General features: G+C 40.6%; 1 protein-coding gene across 1 annotated transcript in view; it reads right to left on the bottom strand.

The window, feature by feature from the left end:
• Window positions 1–20,143, bottom strand: part of CPNE4 (copine 4) — a gene marked incomplete at its 3' end in the record, with an annotated part of 595,946 nt that overhangs the window by 406,720 nt on the left and 169,083 nt on the right. Inside the window, exon 2 of the mRNA XM_082625196.1 lies at window positions 7,297–7,477. Coding sequence (XP_082481322.1) covers window positions 7,297–7,476 — 180 coding nt within the window. The 5' untranslated portion in view covers window position 7,477. The remainder of the gene's footprint in view (window positions 1–7,296; window positions 7,478–20,143) is intronic.

Raw genomic sequence — 20,143 nt, forward strand, 5'->3', positions numbered from 1 at the left:
ATCAAACATTTAGAGAAGAGCTAACACCCATCCTTCTCAAACTCTTCCAAAATATAGCAGAGGGAGGAACACTCCCAAACTAATTCTACGAGGCCACCATCACCCTTATACCAAAACCAGACCAAAATGGCACAAGAAAAGCAAACTACAGGCCAATATCAGTGATGAACATAGATGCAAAAATCCTCAACTAAATACTAGCAAACAGAATCCAACAGCACATTAAAGGGATCATACACCAGTATCAAGTGGGGTTTATCCCAGGAATGCAAGGATTCTTCAATATATGCAAATCAATCAATGTGCTATACCATATTAACAACCTGAAGGATAAAAACCATATGATTACCTCAATAGATGCAGAAAAATACTTGACAAAGTTCAACACCCATTTATGATAAAAACCCTCCAGAAAGTAGGCATAGAGGGAACTTACCTCAACATAATAAAGGTCAGATATGAAAAACCTACACCCACCATCATTCACAAGGTGAAAACCTGAAACCATTTCCACTAAGAGCAGGAACAAGACAAGCTTGCCCACTCTCACCACTATTATTCAACATAGTTTTGGAAGTTTTAGCCACAGCAGTCAGAGAAGGAAAAGAAATAAAAGGAATCCAAATTGGAAAAGAAGATGTAAAACTGCATTACTGCTTGCAGACAACATGATACAATGCATAGAGAATCCTAAAGATGCTACCAGAAAACTACTAGAACTAAGCAATGAATTTGGTAAAGTAGCAGGATACAAAATTAATGTATAGAAATCTCTTGCATTCCTATACACTAATGATGAAAAATCTGAAGGAGAAATTAAGGGAACACTCTCATTTACCATTGCAACAAAAATAATAAAATACCTAGGAACAAACCTACCCAAGGAGACAAAAGACCTGTATGCAGAAAACTATAAGACACTGATGAAAAAAATTAAAGATGATACAAACAGATGGAGAGTTATACCATGTTCATACATTAGAAGAATCAACAACATGCAAATGACTATACTCTCCAAAGCAATCTACAGATTCAACGCAATCCCTATCAAACTACCAATGGCATTTACCACAGAACTAGAACAAAAAAGTTCACAATTTGTATGGAAACACAAAAGACCTCAAAGAGCCAAAGCAATCTTGAGAAAGAAAAACAAAGCTGGAGGAATCAGGCTCCCTGACTTCAGACTATATTACAAAGCTACAGTAATCAAGACAGTATGGTACTGGCACAAAAACAGAAATATAGATCAATGGAACAGGATAGAAAGCCCAGAAATAAGTCCATGCACATATGGTCACCTTATCTTTGATGAAGGAGGGAAGAATATACAATGGAGAAAATGACAGCCTCTTCAATAAGTGGTGTTGGGAAAATTGGACAGCTACATGTAAAAGAATGAAATTAGAACACTCCTTAACACCATACACAAAAATAAATTCAAAATGGATTAAAGACCTAAATGTAAGGCCAGACACTATAAAACTCATAGTGGAAAACATAGGCAGAACACTCTATGACATAAATCACAGCAAGATCCTTTTTGACCCACCTCCTAGAGGAATGGAAATAAAAACAAAAATAAACAAATAGGACCTAATGAAACTTAAAAGCTTTTGCACAGCAAAGGAAACATAAACAAGACGAAAAGACAACCCTCAGAATGGGAGAAAATATTTACAAATGAAGCAACTAACAGATGATTAATCTCCAAAATATACAAGCAGCTCATGAAGCTCAATATCAAAAAAACAAACAACCCAATCCAAAAATGGGCAGAAGACCTAAACCGACATTTCTCCAAAGAAGATATACAGATTGCCAACAAACACATGAAAGCATGCTCGGTATCTCTAATCATTAGAGACATGCAAATCAAAACTACCATGAGGTATCACTTCACACCAGTCAGATTGGCCATCATGAAAAATTATACAAACAATAAATGCTGGAGAAGGTGTGGAGAAAAGGGAACCCTCTTGCACTGTTGGTGGGGATGTACATTGATACAGTGCCTATGGAGAACAGTATGGAGGTTCTTTAAAAAACTAAAAATAGGGCCTCCCTGGTGGCGCAGTGGTTGAGAGTCCGCCTGCCAATGCAGGGGATGCGGGTTCGAGCCCCGGTCTGGGAGGGTCCCATATGCCGCGGAGCGGCTGGGCCCGTGAGCCGTGGCCGCTGGGCCTGCGCGTCCGGAGCCTGTGCTCCGCAACGGGAGAGGCCACAGCAGTGAGAGGCCCGCATACCGCGGGAAAAAAAAAAAAAAAACCTAAAAATAGAACTAACATATGACCCAGCAATCCCACTACTGGGCATATACCCTGAGAAAACCATAATTCAAAAATTGTCATGTACCACAATGTTCATTGCAGCTCTATTTACAATGTCCAGGACACGGAAGCAACCTAAGTGTCCATCGACAGGTGAATGGATAAAGAAGAGGTGGCACATATATACAATGGAATATTACTCAGCCTTAAAAGAAAATGAAACTGAGTTATTTACAGTGAGGTGGATGGACTTAGAGACTGTCATACAGAGTGAAGTTAATCAGAAAGAGTAAAACAAATACCGTATCCTAACGCATGTATATGGAATCTAAAAAAAAAAAAAGTTTCTGAAGAACCTAGGGCCAGGACAGGAATAAAGACTCCAATGTAGAGAATGGACTTGAGGACATGGGGTGGGGGAAGGGTAAGCTGGGACGAAGTGAGAGAGTAGCATTGACATATATACACTACCAAATGTAAAATAGCTAGCTAGTGGGAAGCAGCTGCATAGCACAGGGAGATTAGCTCAATGCTTTGTGACCACTTAGAGGGGTGGGATAGGGATGGTGGGAGGGAGACGCAAGAGGGAGGGGATATGGGGACATAGGTATACATATAGCTGATTCACTTTGTTATACAGCAGAAACGAACACACCATTGTAAAGCTATTATACCCGATAAAGATGTTAAAAAAAGATGAAACAGATAAAAACGAACAAAAAAACAAACAACAAGAACAACAACAAAAATAAAATGCACAGGCCAGAAATCACAAGTAATAACAAAGAAATATCAATCTCTAGGTATGTCTTCCCCAAAAGAGGTTCAGCTTTAAAAAAAAACAGCCTATGGTAGTAATGTGTTAACAAACTCCCTTTCCTCTTCTCCCCACCCAGCCAAATTCTCTACCACCCAAGGAGACTCCGAAATCACACCAGCTACTTATTTACCCTCTAATTAATTAAAATTAAATAATTAAACTTTTCCATTCCTCAGTTATACAGTCCACCTTTCAACTGCTCAGTGGCCACCTGTGGCTGTTGACTACCTACTGGCCAGCACAGGCAGAGAACATGCCCATCACTGTAGGGAGTTCTAGTGGACAGTGCTGATCTCCAGAGAGGCTCTTTTGCCAAACTTCAAAACTCTGAAAAAGAAGCTCACATTGTTTTTCTCTCTCATCCTTACACCCCTCAACAATCTCTTTATTATGCAAATCAGTTTAGCCTCTCAGGTTTTTCTTTTTTCTTCACTTAGTCATTTACCAGATTTCACATAACAAAGACACTCAGGAACAGACACAGCAGGCATGAATCCTCTTCTGCATTGCTTTCTCTGAATTCTGTAATTCTGCACACAGAAATCTCTCTGTAATTCCAGACATGTTCTAAGGGACAGATACAGGAAAATGTGCATCAGTTATGTCCCAGGGCAATGGTCATGTTTGCCAGCTTTCACTAAACATAGAAGGTAGTAGGTGTGTGGTTTAAATAGACTGTCAGGTGCTTCTCACTTTGAGCACAAGACCACGCAATGAACTTGCACCAAAAAGTGGGTGTTAGCACTAAATAAATATGCACTACTTCATGACTGAGTACATGATTCTCCCAGTTACTGTGAGTTGTCAGAAGGTCTATGTGCTAGTCGGTTACCTCTGTGCTTTCAAGTGTGTTCTGGACTCTTCCCTGGAACCTTGCCAACTGGCTTCCACCAGGGGTGTGGTCACTGGAAGGCATGGATGGGAGACCTGAGATAACACCCTTTCCTCATCTCCCTTTCAGGCAACGTTTCCAGCATTACCTGCATCTCCTTTACCTTGCTGGCTACCATTAGATAGGCCCTCCTTCCTCAGATCCAGCTTCTGCTCGATGGTCCAGCTGGTACTAACACCTCCTTTTGTCCCTCTCTCCCAGTGGTGTGCTGGTAAATGCTTAGCAACCTGTTCTCTTGGTGGGGAGAAAGTTCTGATTTGAAATGTTTGCCAATGTCTGTGGTGTAAATACTTGTACCCAGGCTAGCAAAATTCCTGAAGATTTAACAATTGACTCTCTCAAGCCTCTACAAGCTAGCTTCAGTACATCACTTCTCTACCCTAAGTCAAGTAGCAGCTTCCCGTTGTTAATCTCTGGGTTTCCTCACAGTTCCTACTTAATTTCTCAAGATTCCCAACTCCTTTGTTATTAGTTATTGAATTAAATCTTTTCTATTAGCTACATGGTGTGGGCTCTGTTTTCCCAACTATATCCTAAATATATATTCTTAAGACTAAAATTTATTAGAGAAGTGCTTCTCAAAGTTCCACAGAATAAATCAGTCATATCACTAAGCATGCTGGAAGTTCAGCTGACACTACTTTTAAAGAGTAAGACTTTCTAGATGAAGGAAGCAGTGAATCAGTTTACAATGTGGCACAAGCTTCTTATCTCATTGTGTACTGGTAACAAAATGTTTGCAGGCTGGTAGCTGTGGGCAAACACACTTTATGTAACTCTGTAGAAAAGCACTTTGGAAAAGCAATTTGGCAAATGTATCAAAAGCCCCCAAAGTGTCCTATCCTTTGTTCCACTAGTTCCACTTTGACAGACTATCTCTTAGGAACTCATCCAAAAAGAAGTGAAAAGCCTTATGCTCAAAGATGTTTACTGCAGCATTATTTACAATAGGGTAGTTGTTTTTGTTTTTTGTTTTTTGCGGTACGCAGGCCTCTCACTGTCGTGGCCTCTCCTGTTGCAGAGCACAGGCTCCGGACACGCAGACTTAGCGGCCATGGCTCACAGGCCCAGCCGCTCCGCGGCATGTGGGATCTTCCTGGACTGGGGCACTAACCCGTGTCCCCTGCATCGGCAGGTGGACTCTCAACCACTGCGCCACCAGGGAAGCCCAAAATAGGGTAGTTTTGAAAGCAACTTCAAAGTGAAAAAAATAGGGAAATGATTAAATAAATCTACTTGGTGGGATATTATGCAGTCTTAAAATTATAATTATGAAAATTATAACAATATGTAAAAAACATAAACTACTAAGTAATAAAATCAGGAAAGAAAAATTTATGTGCATGATAAGTATCATGTAAGAATATGAATGCCAGAAGGAAATGACTGAAAAGAAATATATACAAACAATAAATAAATTATGTAAGGGGGGGTCCTTAGGAGACGAAGTCTTTTCCTCTAATTATCCGAGAGGGTCCTAATATCCTAATGTAGATATTCCATTTAGTTTTGTTAAACAAAAAATAAAAGACAGTAAAGCCCACCAACAAAGTCATGGAGAATATTTAGAAGGGAAAAAAAAAAAGACATTACACATTAAGATGTCTGTGAATGCTGTTTTATATTTATAATATAAGACCTGGATGAGCTGGAAGTTAAATGAAGATTCCCTATCTGCCATCTGTCTTTCATCCCTTCATGCGTGTTATGTTGCCTTCTCACCTGAATTTCATCTGCTTACCAACTTCTATCAAACCACCCTTTCAAAGAAGTGGCTTTTATCACATACATACAGGTAAGTAAACATGCTACCTGTGAGGTCTTCTGAGCCTTCTTCCTGCTGTAGAGTGAAGACCTTGGCCCCTAGAGGAGCACCTGTCAGCTCCTTGCAAACAGATGGAAGAAAGACTGAAGTCTGTCCTCAGGGATCCAAACAAGGTATTTGTCTACACTTGATCTACTCAGTATGGATTCAAACCCCTCACCCAAATTCCACTGGGCATATGGTTCCCTTAGAGACAATAACAACTGCTTCCTTGGCTGCACCGCCTGTTCCTCCCTCTCCTGCCTTCTACCTGAGACCAGATCTTTAAAAACATTGCTAACTTAGACCACGTACCAAGAACAAAAATTAAAAACAATAACAACACAACAACAAAAAAACCCAAAACTTAAAAACAGTCCTCATCCAATTTGTTTCAACTTTTAAATAAACAAACAAAACCCAACTGCAGAATTCAACATGCAATATTGCCACACAAACCACCAAAGACTACACCAATGGCCACCGTAAGTATAAAATAGCAATAAAGAGCTCAGGCCCTGGAGCTTGACTGGGAGATATTAGATTTTCCACTTACCTAATCTTTCTGTTTCCTCACCTGTCTGTTTCCTCATAGGATTGTTGTATGGACAAAATTAGTTATTTTACATAAAGCACTTAGAACAGCACTGACACTTGATAAGCACCCAATAAAGTTCAGCTAATATTAAGTTCTCACTCCAAAAAATAAATGTGTGATGTGGCCCCTGTGAAGCAGTCCCTGTTGCCCATCCCCAGGGGCTACTATGTCTAAAATGAGCACACAAATTATGGGTAGATGTCAAAATATCCACAATATTAAAACATCACGATATGGATGTCGATGTCCATCGACAGATGAATGGATAAAGAAGATGTGGTACATATATACAATGGAATATTACTCAGCCATTAAAAAGAATCAATTAATGCCATTTGCAGCAATGTGGATGGACCTGGAGATTATTATACTAAGTGAAGTAAGTCAGACAGAGAAAGAGAAATATCACATGATATCACTCATATGTGGAATCAAAAAGAAATTATATAAATTAACTTACTTACAAACAGAAACAGACTCATAGACTTAGAGAATAAACTTATGATTACCATGGGAGAAAGGTACGGGGGCAGGATAGACTGGTAGTTTGAGATTGATATGTACAAACTGCTATATTTAAAACAGATAACCAACAAGGACCTACTGTATAGCACAGGGACCTCTGCTCAATATTCTGTAATAACATAAATGGGAAAAGAATTTGGAAAAGAATAGATACATGTATATGTATAACTGAATCACTTTGCTGTACACCTGAAACTATCACAACATTGTTAATCTACTCCAATATAATATAAAACATTTTTAAAATAAATAAGCAGAAATGTGATTATATTCATTTCTAGAATTTTCCATCTCACTGAAATAAACGACCTGAAGACAGGAAATGCCAGAATATTTTCAAATCACTCCTCCCGCCATGCTTCTGTCCATTTCACTGGACATGCCTACCTCAAACCACTGCCCATGGGACTGCATCTTGAGGATGACACAGGGGTCTGGTTTGGAAAGGGCATCTCTGTCGGAAATGCCTTTGCATGCCACACGCAGCTCAACTTTGGTCAGGCAGGGGCTGTTAAAGATTCCCAGTGTATTGGCAGCTGACTCATAAATGTTGCTCATCTTCTTCATTCTGTTTTAGGCAAGAAAAAGAGGGAAAAATACATGCCAATCACCACAGTATTTGTCAAAGGAGAAAGCCTCCCAGTCACCCTTCAGGAAAATGTTCAACACACACTATCGAGTATTGAATATATTAATTATCTAGCTTTCCACAGCAGGGTCAGAGTTCCAGTGAAACAAACAAACAAAAAAAAACCAAAAGAAAAAACAACCAAAATACCCAATAGGTGCTAATGTACTTGGCTAAGAACACTATTTTCTTATATGATTTGCATATATTTGCATAGTAAAATTTTTAGTCTGTGAAATAATATTAACAAATTAGTGCAACAGACTGCAAACTGTAATCCAGTTCTATATATTTTTTTTTAATTTATTTATTTGGCTGTGTTGGGTCTTCATTTCTGTGCAAGGGCTTTCTCTAGTTGCGGCGAGCGGGTGCCACTCTTCATCGTGGTGCGCGGGCCTCTCACTGCTGCGGCCTCTCTTGTTGCGGAGCGCAGGCTCAGTAGCTGTGGCTCACGGGCCCAGCTGCTCCGCGGCACGTGGGATCTTCCCAGACCAGGGCTCGAACCTGTGTCCTCTGCATTGGCAGGCAGACTCTCAACCACTGCGCCACCAGGGAAGCCCTCCAGTTCTATATTAAGTGCATGGCTTGTGTGAAATCTTACAGAGTTGTTGGTTAATCAGTTTAGTCACATTCCAAGTTGTTCAGATTCCTCCCAAATCCAGCTCTTCTTTTCCTTCTGTGTGATGGCACAGAGAAGGACATTGTCTGACCTGAAGAAACAGTCCAAATTTCCCTTCCCCAAAACCTGGCTCCCTTTCTCAAGATGCCTTCAGTAAACCAAGTCCAAGAGAGACCCAGCATCTGATCTCCTGCCTCAAGTGCATTAGTCCATTCTCTCCTTTCCCTTCCCTGCTCCTGCTACCATGTCAGAAATGTGACTGTGACCATTTGAAGGAGAGCACAAAGTCTAACCCATGGAAACAGCAGCCACAAGTAAGTACTGCAGGCCTCCTTCCTGTCCTCACATGGTCACCTTTCAATGACACTTTGCATCACCAAGGCCCAGGGCTACAGGGAACCCCCAGAACCCTCCAACACTCTCCTTCTCAGAGGAGGGCTGGGCCTGTAAGGACATCGACAGAGCCTCTCAGGGGCAAAATCAATATCCTTCTCATGAAATTCTGTTTCCCTGTAGATTCCCTATGAGAAACGGCATTGGTGTCCCACAGTGGAATTTCTTCATCTATAAAATGAGGATAATCCATCCTTCTTCCTTCCCTTCTTCCACAAATATTCAGTGAGTCCCCTTGGTACCTGGCACCATGCTAGGTTTGAGTACACCATAACCTCTCTCACACACACACACACACACACACACACACACACACACACACACACACACACACACACACACACACACACACACACACCAGCTGGTGTCTCCAAACTTAGCAGCTAGCTCCATGCCAAAGCCAACATTTTCCAACCTGACAATGCCCCCCCGCCAGGGCAGATGTCACTGGAATTTTCTCTCCCAATGCTCTATCACAAGGCTCTCTGCCCTCCCTCCCTTCCACATGCCAACTCTCTAGTTCCCTATTTATCTAATTATTATGAACACATGTTTTTCCCTATATATGTTGAAGGGAAGTTGCACTGAATGCCAGAAAGTTATGTCCTAGAACAGAAGTGGACAAACTATGGCCTGTATGCCCAATCTGGCTTGCCACCTGCTTTGATACATAAAGTTTTGTTGGAACGCAGGCCTGGTCATGCATTTACATATTGTGTGTGGTTGCCTTAATAGACTGCAGCTCAGCGTATTTGCAACAGAGGCTGAATGGCCTGCAAAACCTGAAATACCTACTCTCTGGCCTCTTCAGAAAATGTTTCCCAGTCTCTGCTCTAAAATATCAGGTAAGGGGAGTTTGCAGTTGGAAGGAGTTGGGATTCTCTTTCAATATGTGCTGTGGGATTAGTCTGAGGGTGAGAGTTGCTCTATCCTCTATCATACTGAATATTAATAGGGATTTTGGGACATTTGTTTTTTTACATACAAGAAAATCCAAGCTCAGAGGGGATTGGAACCTTGCCCGTGTCACACAGTTATTCTAATGGAAGAGCTAATACTGAAATGCCAGTTTTCTATCTTTTAGCCCATGCTAATTTTTACCATATGTAAAACGTTGGCTGGAGAATTGTTTGAATCTACAAAGTAACAGCGGATATGACAATATCCTTGATTTATTTCAACCTCCATACAGAATCATTCTTTCTATTTTTAAACAAATTTTATTCATACATAGAAAATGCACAAATTGTAAGTGTACAGCTTAATAAATGATGGTTCCTCTATTTTTACATACTGTGAGCAGACCAATCATTAGAGCAACATAGAAGGCAGAGCATATGTGAACTTCAGTTTATAAAAAGTGCACAGAGAGGATGGTTTTGTATCAGGCAGTGCTGGAAAAAATGTTGTGAACTCTCTATCAACTTTTTTCTTTTTTTTTTTTTTTCGGTACGCGGGCCTCTCACTGTTGTGGCCCCTCCCGTTGCGGAGCACAGGCTCCGGATGCGCAGGCTCAGTGGCCATGGCTCACGGGCCCAGCCACTCCGCGGCATGTGGGATCTTCCTGGACTGGGGCACGAACCCGTGTCCCCTGCATTGGCAGGCGAACTCTCAACCACTGAGCCACCAGGGAAGCCCCTCTATCAACTTTTTGATAAGAACAACTTATCCTTCCTGAGTTCTGTTTTCCCAAAGCATTAGCTGGCTCCTTGGATCCACACTGCTCTTCTGAGTTCTGAGTGGCCTCTCCTACCTCTGGGAGGCATTGCTACCCCTTCTAACTGGCACTATACTTACAGGCTCATGGCCATGTACATCCCCTTTCTCTCTCTCTCTTTTTCTTAAGGACTATTTTCTATTTTAGGTTCATAGCAAAATTCAGAGGAATGTTCAGAGATATCCCATATGCCACCTTCCTCCTCCATTACCTTCGTTACAATTGGTGAACCTCCACTGACTCATCATAATCACCCAAAGTCCATAGTTCACATCAGGGTTCACTCTTGGGGTTGTACATTCTATGTATTTGGACAAATGTGTAATAACGTGTACCCCCCATTACAGTACCATACAGAGTAGTTTCACCATCCTAACAATCCTCTATGCTCCACTTATTCATCCCTCCCTAACTCCTGGCAACCACTGATCTTTTTACTGTCTGCATAGCCTCTTCCAGAATGTCACAGAGATGGGAGGCTTTTCAGGCCTGCTCCTTCCATCCAGGGCCCACTGACTCCTTTCTATATAACACAAGCTTGCCTACAGAATGGAACACCTGCTCTAATGCCAAGTATTAATTGTGAGATGTGATGGAAAAAAGACTGTCAAGGAGACACACAGTTCCTTCCAGGGTCAAATCCTGGCTCCTTCACTCCTATGTAACCTTGAGCAGGGTTCTTAACCTCTCTTGTAGTAATACCTACCTTGAAGAGGTGCTATGAAGAGCAGATGAAATAATACATGTAAAGTGACTAGCACAATGCCAGGTACACAGTAGATGCTTCAAAGGTAGAGCTATTATTATTGTAATCTGACTGCTCTCAAGATTAAATCACTCATTCTCCCACTGCCAACTGGAACTCTCTTAGATTTTCTTGCTATTACTCCAGGATTAAGATTCTACTGTACCCCTTAAATACATTCTCTCTTTGCAGCCCACACAGTCTGGGCATAACACTGTGCACCTAAGAGCACACAACCACCTCTCAAATCAGTAGTTTTTCTGAGGATTCATACACATTAGCTGATCAGAAGGCAGATAGTAAAATATAAGTGACAATCTGATCACATAGGCCAAAAGCTGTCTAAAATAATTTAAAACTATTAGGAAAGCTTCTCTAAATATGGATTTATGCCATATCCATGAATGATATATACTAAACTGTAAGTGTACATAGTACTCTGAGATATTAGTTGGTAGTATATTTAAATCGTTTATAAATGAATAAACAAATGAAATTGGGGCACATGTTCAGAGACTTTTTTTTAACCAGTGGGGTATATGATCTAAAAAATTTTATGAATCATTCTTTTAGGCAAACACTTGGAGGATTTAGAGCTGGGAAAATAGACATGATGAAATAATCATTTGATAAAAATTAATCTAGTGCCAATACGATGGTTGGACTAGAGGAGAGAAGAAAGTTTATGATTGTCAAAGGGTGGTCATTATTTATTCCTCCTTTTTTCATTAATTTCACCCCCCCTTCTTCTTCTGCTCAAGGACCTAAGAGGCTGACCTCCACTGAATGACAGCTCACTGTTGGCTAGCCTCCTGTTGCTATGGTCTGAATGTCTGTGTCCCCCCACAAAATTCATATGTTGAAATCTTAACCCCTGAAGGTGGTGAGATTAGGAGGTGGAGACTTAGGGAAGCGATTAGGTCTGAGGGTGGAACCCTCACGAATGGCATTAGTGCTCTTACAGGAGAGAACACAGAGCTCCCCGGGCCCTTCTGCCATGTGAGAACACAGTGAGAAGAGAGCCCTCACCCAACCATGCTGTCACTCTGATTGGGATGTCCAGCCTCCAGAACTGTGAGCCAAACCCCTATATGACCCAGGTCCTGAAAGGCAACTCCATCTCCAAGGTTCTCACTGCACTTTTCTAGTACTGTTTCTTCCTTTGGCTCCTTCAGGCTTACACTCATTCTAGGGTTGGGCAGGCATAAGCCCTTAGGTTTGGTCCCTGCCACCCACTGGCTAAGAGCAATCAGTCAAGTCTCCAGAAAAAGGGCAGCTGTGAAACATTCACAGCCAACACTCACATCCACTGGGCACTGGGGGATGGATACACTAACTTGATAAAGCGGAACTGGGCAGAGCATCAACAAGGTCTATTTCACCACAGTGGTTAGTCTCCTTTAGATCAGGGACTACTTCTTATACTTTACCCCAATAGTGTTCGCCTTGATAATATTTGTAGACTGGTGATGAAACCACTACAAATCCTCACTTTTGTGGGGACAGGATATAGGTCATGTCCATGCACAAATGAAAGGCACACCTAGATGGACATATTGGAGATCATGAGTTCCTCTGGCTGGCCATGGGTAGAAGCAGTCCTGACCTTGACTTTGGAGGTGGTATATAGGCCAGTGAATTCAGACTGTTTGGCCTTGGCCCAGCTGAAGCTCACTGCTGAAAGGTGATCACAAACTACGGCTCTGTCAACTAGTGATCAGCTACCTCCGGCCCCAGATAAGTGGAGTAAACAAGTAATTTCACACTCTGTTAGAGGACAGGATTAATATGACCAGATTATCAATACATTTTCCATGGCCTATTTAAATCCTTTTGCTGCCTTTCATACAGTAGCCTGGTTTTACAGAGACTAATGTCTGCTGAGAATTATTTTGATGAAAGCTGATTTTTGGCCAATTTTAGAAGCAAATTATAATTGTCCTTTCACTTGGATAATTTAAGTTATAAAAAAACACTCCTTTAGCATATCCACACTCTCTAACAGGACAAACTGATCCTGAAACTTAATTAGTTTCTGAATGAGTTGAAAACAATGCCAAGACAATAGAGAGCTCAAGAGGAAAGAGAATCAGCTCTGGATTCATAGGGGACCAGCTTGTCTTAAAGCTATGTTAAGAATAAGCGCATACAGGGAGATCAGCTCGGTGCCTTGTGACCACCTAGAAGGGTGGGAGAGGGAGGGGATGTGGGGATATGTGTGTGCGTAAGGCTGATTCGCTTTGTTGTGCAGCGGAAGCTGGCGTGACAGTGTGAAGCGACTGTACTTCAATAAAGATGTAAAAAGAGAATAACTGCATAATCTCTGTTCTGCTTGCTCCGTCATTATTTGGCCTTTTTAAACATCACTGCACATCCGGGAAGGCTGCTATGCTGGATGTCTCTATCACACATTTCCATATCAATGCAAGAAATATGACAGGGCATCTGCTATGTGCCTGGTGCTGCAGTGGATCCAGAGGCCCCGAGCATCATTCACTCAGCTGAGGAGAAACCAGGTATTGTTCCCTTGACTTCTGAATTTGTTTCCTATTCAACGTTTCCTGATCTACTGTTAGATCAAAAGTAAATTTATTCTTAGGCGGCAAGTGCGGCGCTGGACACTGACGAGACAGCCCATCTCCTACATGTTCACATCCTGGAGCAGCTTCTCGGGCTGTGCACGATCATGGATCACACGGGGAGCTTGTTAAGAGTTCCTGTTACAAGAGTCTGGAGTGGAGCCTGAGACTCTGCTCCCAGGTGTCACTGATCCTGCTGCCTATGGACCACACTTTGAGAGGCAAGGTTGTTGAGTACAAACCAAGCATTTATAAAACAAGGCAAACTGCCCTAGAAGTTGTTCTTCTGAAGACCAGATGCTCACATATGGGGTGTAGATGGTATAGAAGACAAGAGTATGGATCCAGAATCAGAATATTTGATGCTAACCCAAACTCTGCTACTCCCTGTGTATGAGTTTGGGCGAGTTACTTGACTCCTCTGTGCCTCAGTTTTATCACGTGTGAAATGGGAATAATAATAGCTCCTGCCTTGTAGAGTTTTCCTGAGAATTAAATGAATTAAGCCTCATAATGTCTTCAGAAGAATAATGAAAACGATTATTGTCCTTTTTAAAAAGGATACCACTGAGTTCATGTAATATTTATCAAGCTCTTACGTATCTGCCAAGCACTCAACATGAAGTCATGAGATCCCAGGAGAATCGTTTCACAGGAAGGAAACTGCAGCTTAGAGAAGTAAAACAACTATTCAGCCAAGTGTGATGAATAAGGATTTGAACCTAGAACAGCAGGTCCAGAATTTAGGCTCTTAACCACTCTGCTCCACTCTCCTCCCTGTGGGATAGCTACTTAAGAAGACTCTCAATAGAAAAGGGAACCTTCTACATTGTTGGTGGGAATGTAAATTGGTGCAGCCATTATGAAGAACAGTATGGAGGTTCCTCAAAAAACTAAAAATAGAGCTGCTATACGATCCAGCAGTCCCACTCCTGGGCATATATCTGGACAAACCGATAATTCAAAAATATACATGCACCCCAATGTTCATAGCAGCACTATTCACAATAGCCAAGATGTGGAAATCCATCAGCAGATGAATGGATAAAGAAGATGTGATGTGTGTGTGTGTGTGTGTGTGTTCACACACACACAATGGAATACTACTCAGCCATAAAAAAGAATGAAATAATGCCATTTGCAGCAAAATGGATGGACCTAGAGATTATCATACTAAGTGAAGTAAGTCAGAATGTGAAAGACAAATACCATATGATATCACTTATATGTAGAATCTAAAGTATAACACAAATGAACTTACCTACAAAAGAGAAACAGACTCACAGACACAGAGAACCAACTTGTGGTTGCCAAGGGGGAGGGCTGGGGGAGAGATGGATTGGGAGTTTGGGATTAGCAGATGCAAACTCTTATATATAGGATGGATAGACAACAAGGTCCTACTATATATAGCACAAGGAACTGTATTCAATATCCTGTGATAAACCATTATGGAAAAGGATATGAAAAAGTATACATGTATAACTGAATCACTCTGCTGTATAGTAGAAATTAAGACAACATTGTAAATCAACTATACTTCAATTTTAAAACTTTTTTTAAAAAAGAAGACTCAATAAAAGGGGCAACTGGGGACTTACACCACACAACACTTACCCAAATGTTCCTGACTTACCTGGCTCCCCTGAGTGTCACACTGTACTGCCCCTCCCTCTTTCTGTCTATCCCCCCAAAATTCCAGCGCCCTTCTCTTTCAGTCCTTGAAACTTTTAGATTCCTTATTATTTTTTCCTTCATAGAGAACCATTTATTTTATAAATTAACCTGCCCTCTAAGTTCCCTTCCTCTCACAGCTTTAATCATGATGCATCCTGCTCAGGCCCCCTCAGCTCCCGGTTTGGCAGCACAAACACTGAATCTTCCCACAAGGGCCGAAAAGGGAGAAAAGCCTATAATGCTCTATAAATCTCTTTTTAAAATAGCTTGTTTTCCTAGCCACTAATACTAACGACACCAATAACAAACTGCACAGACAGTGTTTCACTGAATTCTTGAGACAGTCTCTTGAGAGAAGTGTTGCCAGTCCCACTTCATAGATGTAAAAGTAAGATTCATGGTGGTTAAATCACAGCTGCTAAGTAACAGAGTCAGGAATCAAGCCTGGGTCTAATGGGCTCCACAATCTGTGTTTTTGACCATTTCTTATAAAATGATTTACACTCTTAATTAGATTAACAATTATTTTCCTTCTAGATCACGCAAAGGCAAACTTAAAACCCATTCCAATCTTAATAAAATCTCTAAGGTGTACTATGTACATTAATGAGATTGTGCTCTAGTAGCCTTTAAAAATTCACTTTTCTGTCTTCCCCGTACTCTCAAAGCAGCCCAAGTCACTTTTGGAACTCTTTGTAACGGTAGCCTCACCAACAAGTTGAGGGGTCTGGGGTCAGTGCCCCTACCCGGATGATTTCATCAGTGAGCATCAATGATTTATCATTGGTGGGGCTACACCACCAGAAAACCCAGAAATAAAACCACATGAACCGCAAAAGGCCATGGTGCTAATGAATAAGATTCAAAATTGACAATATGTGGACTTGAATGTTTTTCTTGAAATATATTATGCCAAATCACTCAAGTGCAGTAAATTATTATTTTAGTCATTTCCTGACTTTCTAATTTGAGACAACCGAGAGGTCAAAAGAAAAAAATCCAGCAGAGATCCTATTTACTGAAAAAGAGCTTTCTTGGGAAAATGTACATAAGGAATCAGATATATCGATGTTCTAGGAACTTCCGGGCTCACATTTGTGTCTCTGACAATGAGTCATAAACATGAGATTTTTCTAGAAAGAATTATGTCCATTGCATCACATTCCTATTAATTTTATAGCACTCAAATGTCACCCATTTTTAGGAGAAGAACTGGATATACAAATTTAACTGGACGATTACAAAGGCTGACAAAACTTTAAAAGCGAAACATGAACAAAATGTCAAAGAAAATTGTATGAATAACTGTCTCCTCCCTGTAACAGCCACTCCTTTTCCTACCACACCAAAGGCAACTAAAGATCCTGAGAGAGAAAAAGCAAATTCAGATGACGTTTTATTATTTTGGCACTGAAATAATTTCCTCCTGTTTCTCAGGCAACTAAATTTACCCAGTAAAAGATCAAATCCCAGTCTTCTTTTGTTCAGTTATTTTCCCTTTTTAATATAATCACAGGGTGGATTCTTCCATTAATGTCATGCTAACAGGAAGCTGGGGGCTCATAAAGTGGATTTCGTGCTTCTGGTCTCATATATGTGGCTAAATTTAAAAGCAAACAGGAGCAACGTTATTTTTATGTTCAACAGGAGAAACTATAGACAGTATATGAAGCCAGAAGCCAATTTCCTTGAAAAAGCATGGTAATGGATCTACTGATGGGTCTTGGTCTTCTCCTACACCTCGTTTAAGACTTGCTTCTGCTTTGAATGACATCCTAGCATTAACAGGCTTTTGTTTAGTTGGCATAGGACAGAATCGTGTGTTTTGGGAAAGAAGAGGGGGGTTAAGTAAATGACAAAGTGAAAAGGAACTACCTCTTAGGATACAGAACACAACATCTAGTTCAGTGCTGCCAAGTAGAAATACGTGTGTTAATGGACATTTTCTTTACCTACGCTGTCCAATACAGTGGCCAAAAGCACTTGAGCTGGGGCTAGTGCAATTGAGGAAATGAATGTTTAACTTTATTTAGTTTTAACTTAAATTTAAATAGCCACCTGTGGCTGGTGGCTACCATAACTGACATGTGCTGGACATATTGTATTAAACTACTGTTCATAACGTTCTTTTATTTTCCTTTGTTTCTCCTGAAGACTAAAACTGAATGCTGTTGCTCAAAAGAACCTTCCAACATGAATGTGATATCAAGGACCTCATCTCAAAGCAAGTCATGGAAACAGGACTCTATTTTTATTTTTATTTATTTATTTATTTATAATAAATTTATTTATTTATTTATAATAAATTTATTTATTTTTGGCTCTGTTAGGTCTTTGTTGCTGTGTTCAGGCTTTCTCTAGTTGCAATGAGCGGGGGCTACTCTTCGTTGAGCGAAGTGAGCGGGCTTCTCATTGTCATGGCTTCTCTTGTTGCGGAGCACAGGCTCTAGGCGTGCAGGCCTCTGTAGCTGTGGCACGTGGGCTCAGTAGTTGTGGCTTGCGGGCTCTAGAGCTCAGGCTCAGTAGTTGTGGAGCACGAGCTTAGTTGCTCCGTGGCATGTGGGATCTTCCCCGGCCAGGGCTCGATCCTGTGTCCCCTGCATTGGCAGGCAGATTCCTAACCACTGCACCACCAGGGAAGCCCAGGACTCTTTTATAAGAGAAATCTATTTCCCACTCTTTAGTGGAGACTTGACACAGAGGTGCTAAAAGGACTTAGCAAGTCCAGGTTTGGCCCATAGGCTTTTCCTCGTTTGCCAGGGCCAGTTGCTCAGTGGTGAATGCTTGCAGTACTGCACAGAGACAGACTGCACAAGAAAGAGTGTGATTAATTAACAATGTCTGCCATCCACATGCTTGGGGTGGGGGAACGTGGCAGCCTAAGGAAGATACTGGAGTGAGGCTCTCCTTAGAACATTTTTTTTTAACTTTTTAATTTTGTATTGGAGTATAGTTGATTAACAATGTTGTGTTAGTATCAGGTGTACAACAAAGTGATTCAGTTATACATATACATGTATTTATTCTTTTTCAAATCCTTTTCCCAATTAGGTTGTCACATAATGTTAAGCAGAGTTCCCTGTCATATACAGTAGGTCCTTGTTCGTTATTTTAAATATAGCTGTGTGTACATGTCAATCCTAAACTCCCTAATGATCCCTCCCCCCACCCTTCCCCCATAACCATAACTTCATTCTCTAAGTCTGTGAGTCTGTTTCTGTTTTGTAAATAAGTTCATTTCTATCATTTTTTTGATCCTACATATAAGCAATATCATACCATATTTCTCTTTCTCTGTCTGATTTACTTCACTCGGTATGACAATATCTAGGTCCATCCATGTTGCTGCAAATGGCATTATTTCATTCTTTTTAATGGCTGAATAATATTCCATTGTATTTATGTACCACATCTTCTTTATCCATTCTTCTGTTGATGGACATTTAGGTTGCGTCCATGTCTTGGCTACTGTAAATAGTGCTGCAGTGAACACTGGGCTGCATGTATCTTTGGAATTAAGGTTTTCTTCAGATATAAGCCCAGGAGTGGGATTGCTGGATCATATGATAGTTCTACTTTTAGTTGTTTTAAGGAACCTCCATACTCTTTCCAGAGTGGCTGTACCAATTTACATTCCCACCAACAGTGTAGGAGGGTTTCCTTTTCTCCACACCCACTCTAGCATTTATTGTTTCTAGTTTTTTTGATGATGGCCATTCTGACTGGTGTTGAGGTGGATACTGCATTGTAGTTTTGATTTGCATTTCTCTAATAATTAGTGATGTTGAGCATATTTCCATGTACTTTTTAGCCATCTGTGTGTCTTCTTTGGAGAAATGTCTATTTAGGTCTCCTGCCCATTTTTCAATTGGGTTGTTTGGTTTTTGATATTGAGCTGCATGAGCTGTTTGTATATTTTGGAGATTAATCCCTTGTCTGTCACTTCATTTGCAAATATTTTCTCCATACTGTGTGTAGTCTTTTTGCTTTGTTTATGGTTTCCTTTGCTATGCAAATGCTTTAAAGTTTAATTAGGTCCCATTTCTTTCTTTTTGTTTTTATTTTCATTACTCTAGGAGGTGGGGATCAAAAAAGATCTTGCTGTGATATATGACAGAGAGTATTCTGCCAATGTTTTCCTCTAAGAGTTTTACAGTATCCAGTCTTACATTTAGGTCTTTAATCCATTTTGGGTTTATTTTTGTGTATGAGTTAGGGAGTGTTCTAATTTCATTCTTTTAAATGTAGCTGTCCAGCTTTCCCAGCACCACTTATTGAAGAGGCTGCCTTTTCTCCATTGTATATTCTTGCCTCCCTTGTCATAGATTAGGTGACCATAGGTGCGTGGCACTATGGACTTCCTATCCTATTCCATTTATCTATTTCTGTTTTTATGCCAGTACCATACTGTTTTGATTACTGTAGCTTTGTAGTATAATCTGAAGCCAGGGAACCTGATTCCTCCAGACCATTTGCTTTCTCAAGATTGCTTTTGCTATTTGGGGTCTTTTGTGTTTCCAAACAAATTGTAAAATTTTTTGCTCTAATTCTGTGAAAAATGCTATTGGTAATTTGATAGGGGATTGCACTGAATCTGTAGATTGCTTTGGGTAGTAGAGTCATTTTGACAATATTTATTCTTCCAAACCAAGAACATGGTATATCTCTCCATCTGTTTGTGTCACCTTTGATTTGTTTCATCAGTATCTTATAGTTTTCTGAGTAGAGGTCTTTTGCCTTCTTAGGTAGGTTTATTCCTAGGCATTTTACTCTTTTTGATGTGATGGTAAATGGAATTGTTTCCTTAATTTCTCTTTCTGATCTTTCATTCTTTCTTATCATCACTGGGATAAGGCCCACTTGATCATGGTGTATG

The sequence above is a fragment of the Mesoplodon mirus genome (assembly GCF_964341445.2).
Source record: "Mesoplodon mirus genome assembly, chromosome: 6".
NCBI classification, from domain to species: Eukaryota; Metazoa; Chordata; class Mammalia; order Artiodactyla; family Ziphiidae; genus Mesoplodon; species Mesoplodon mirus.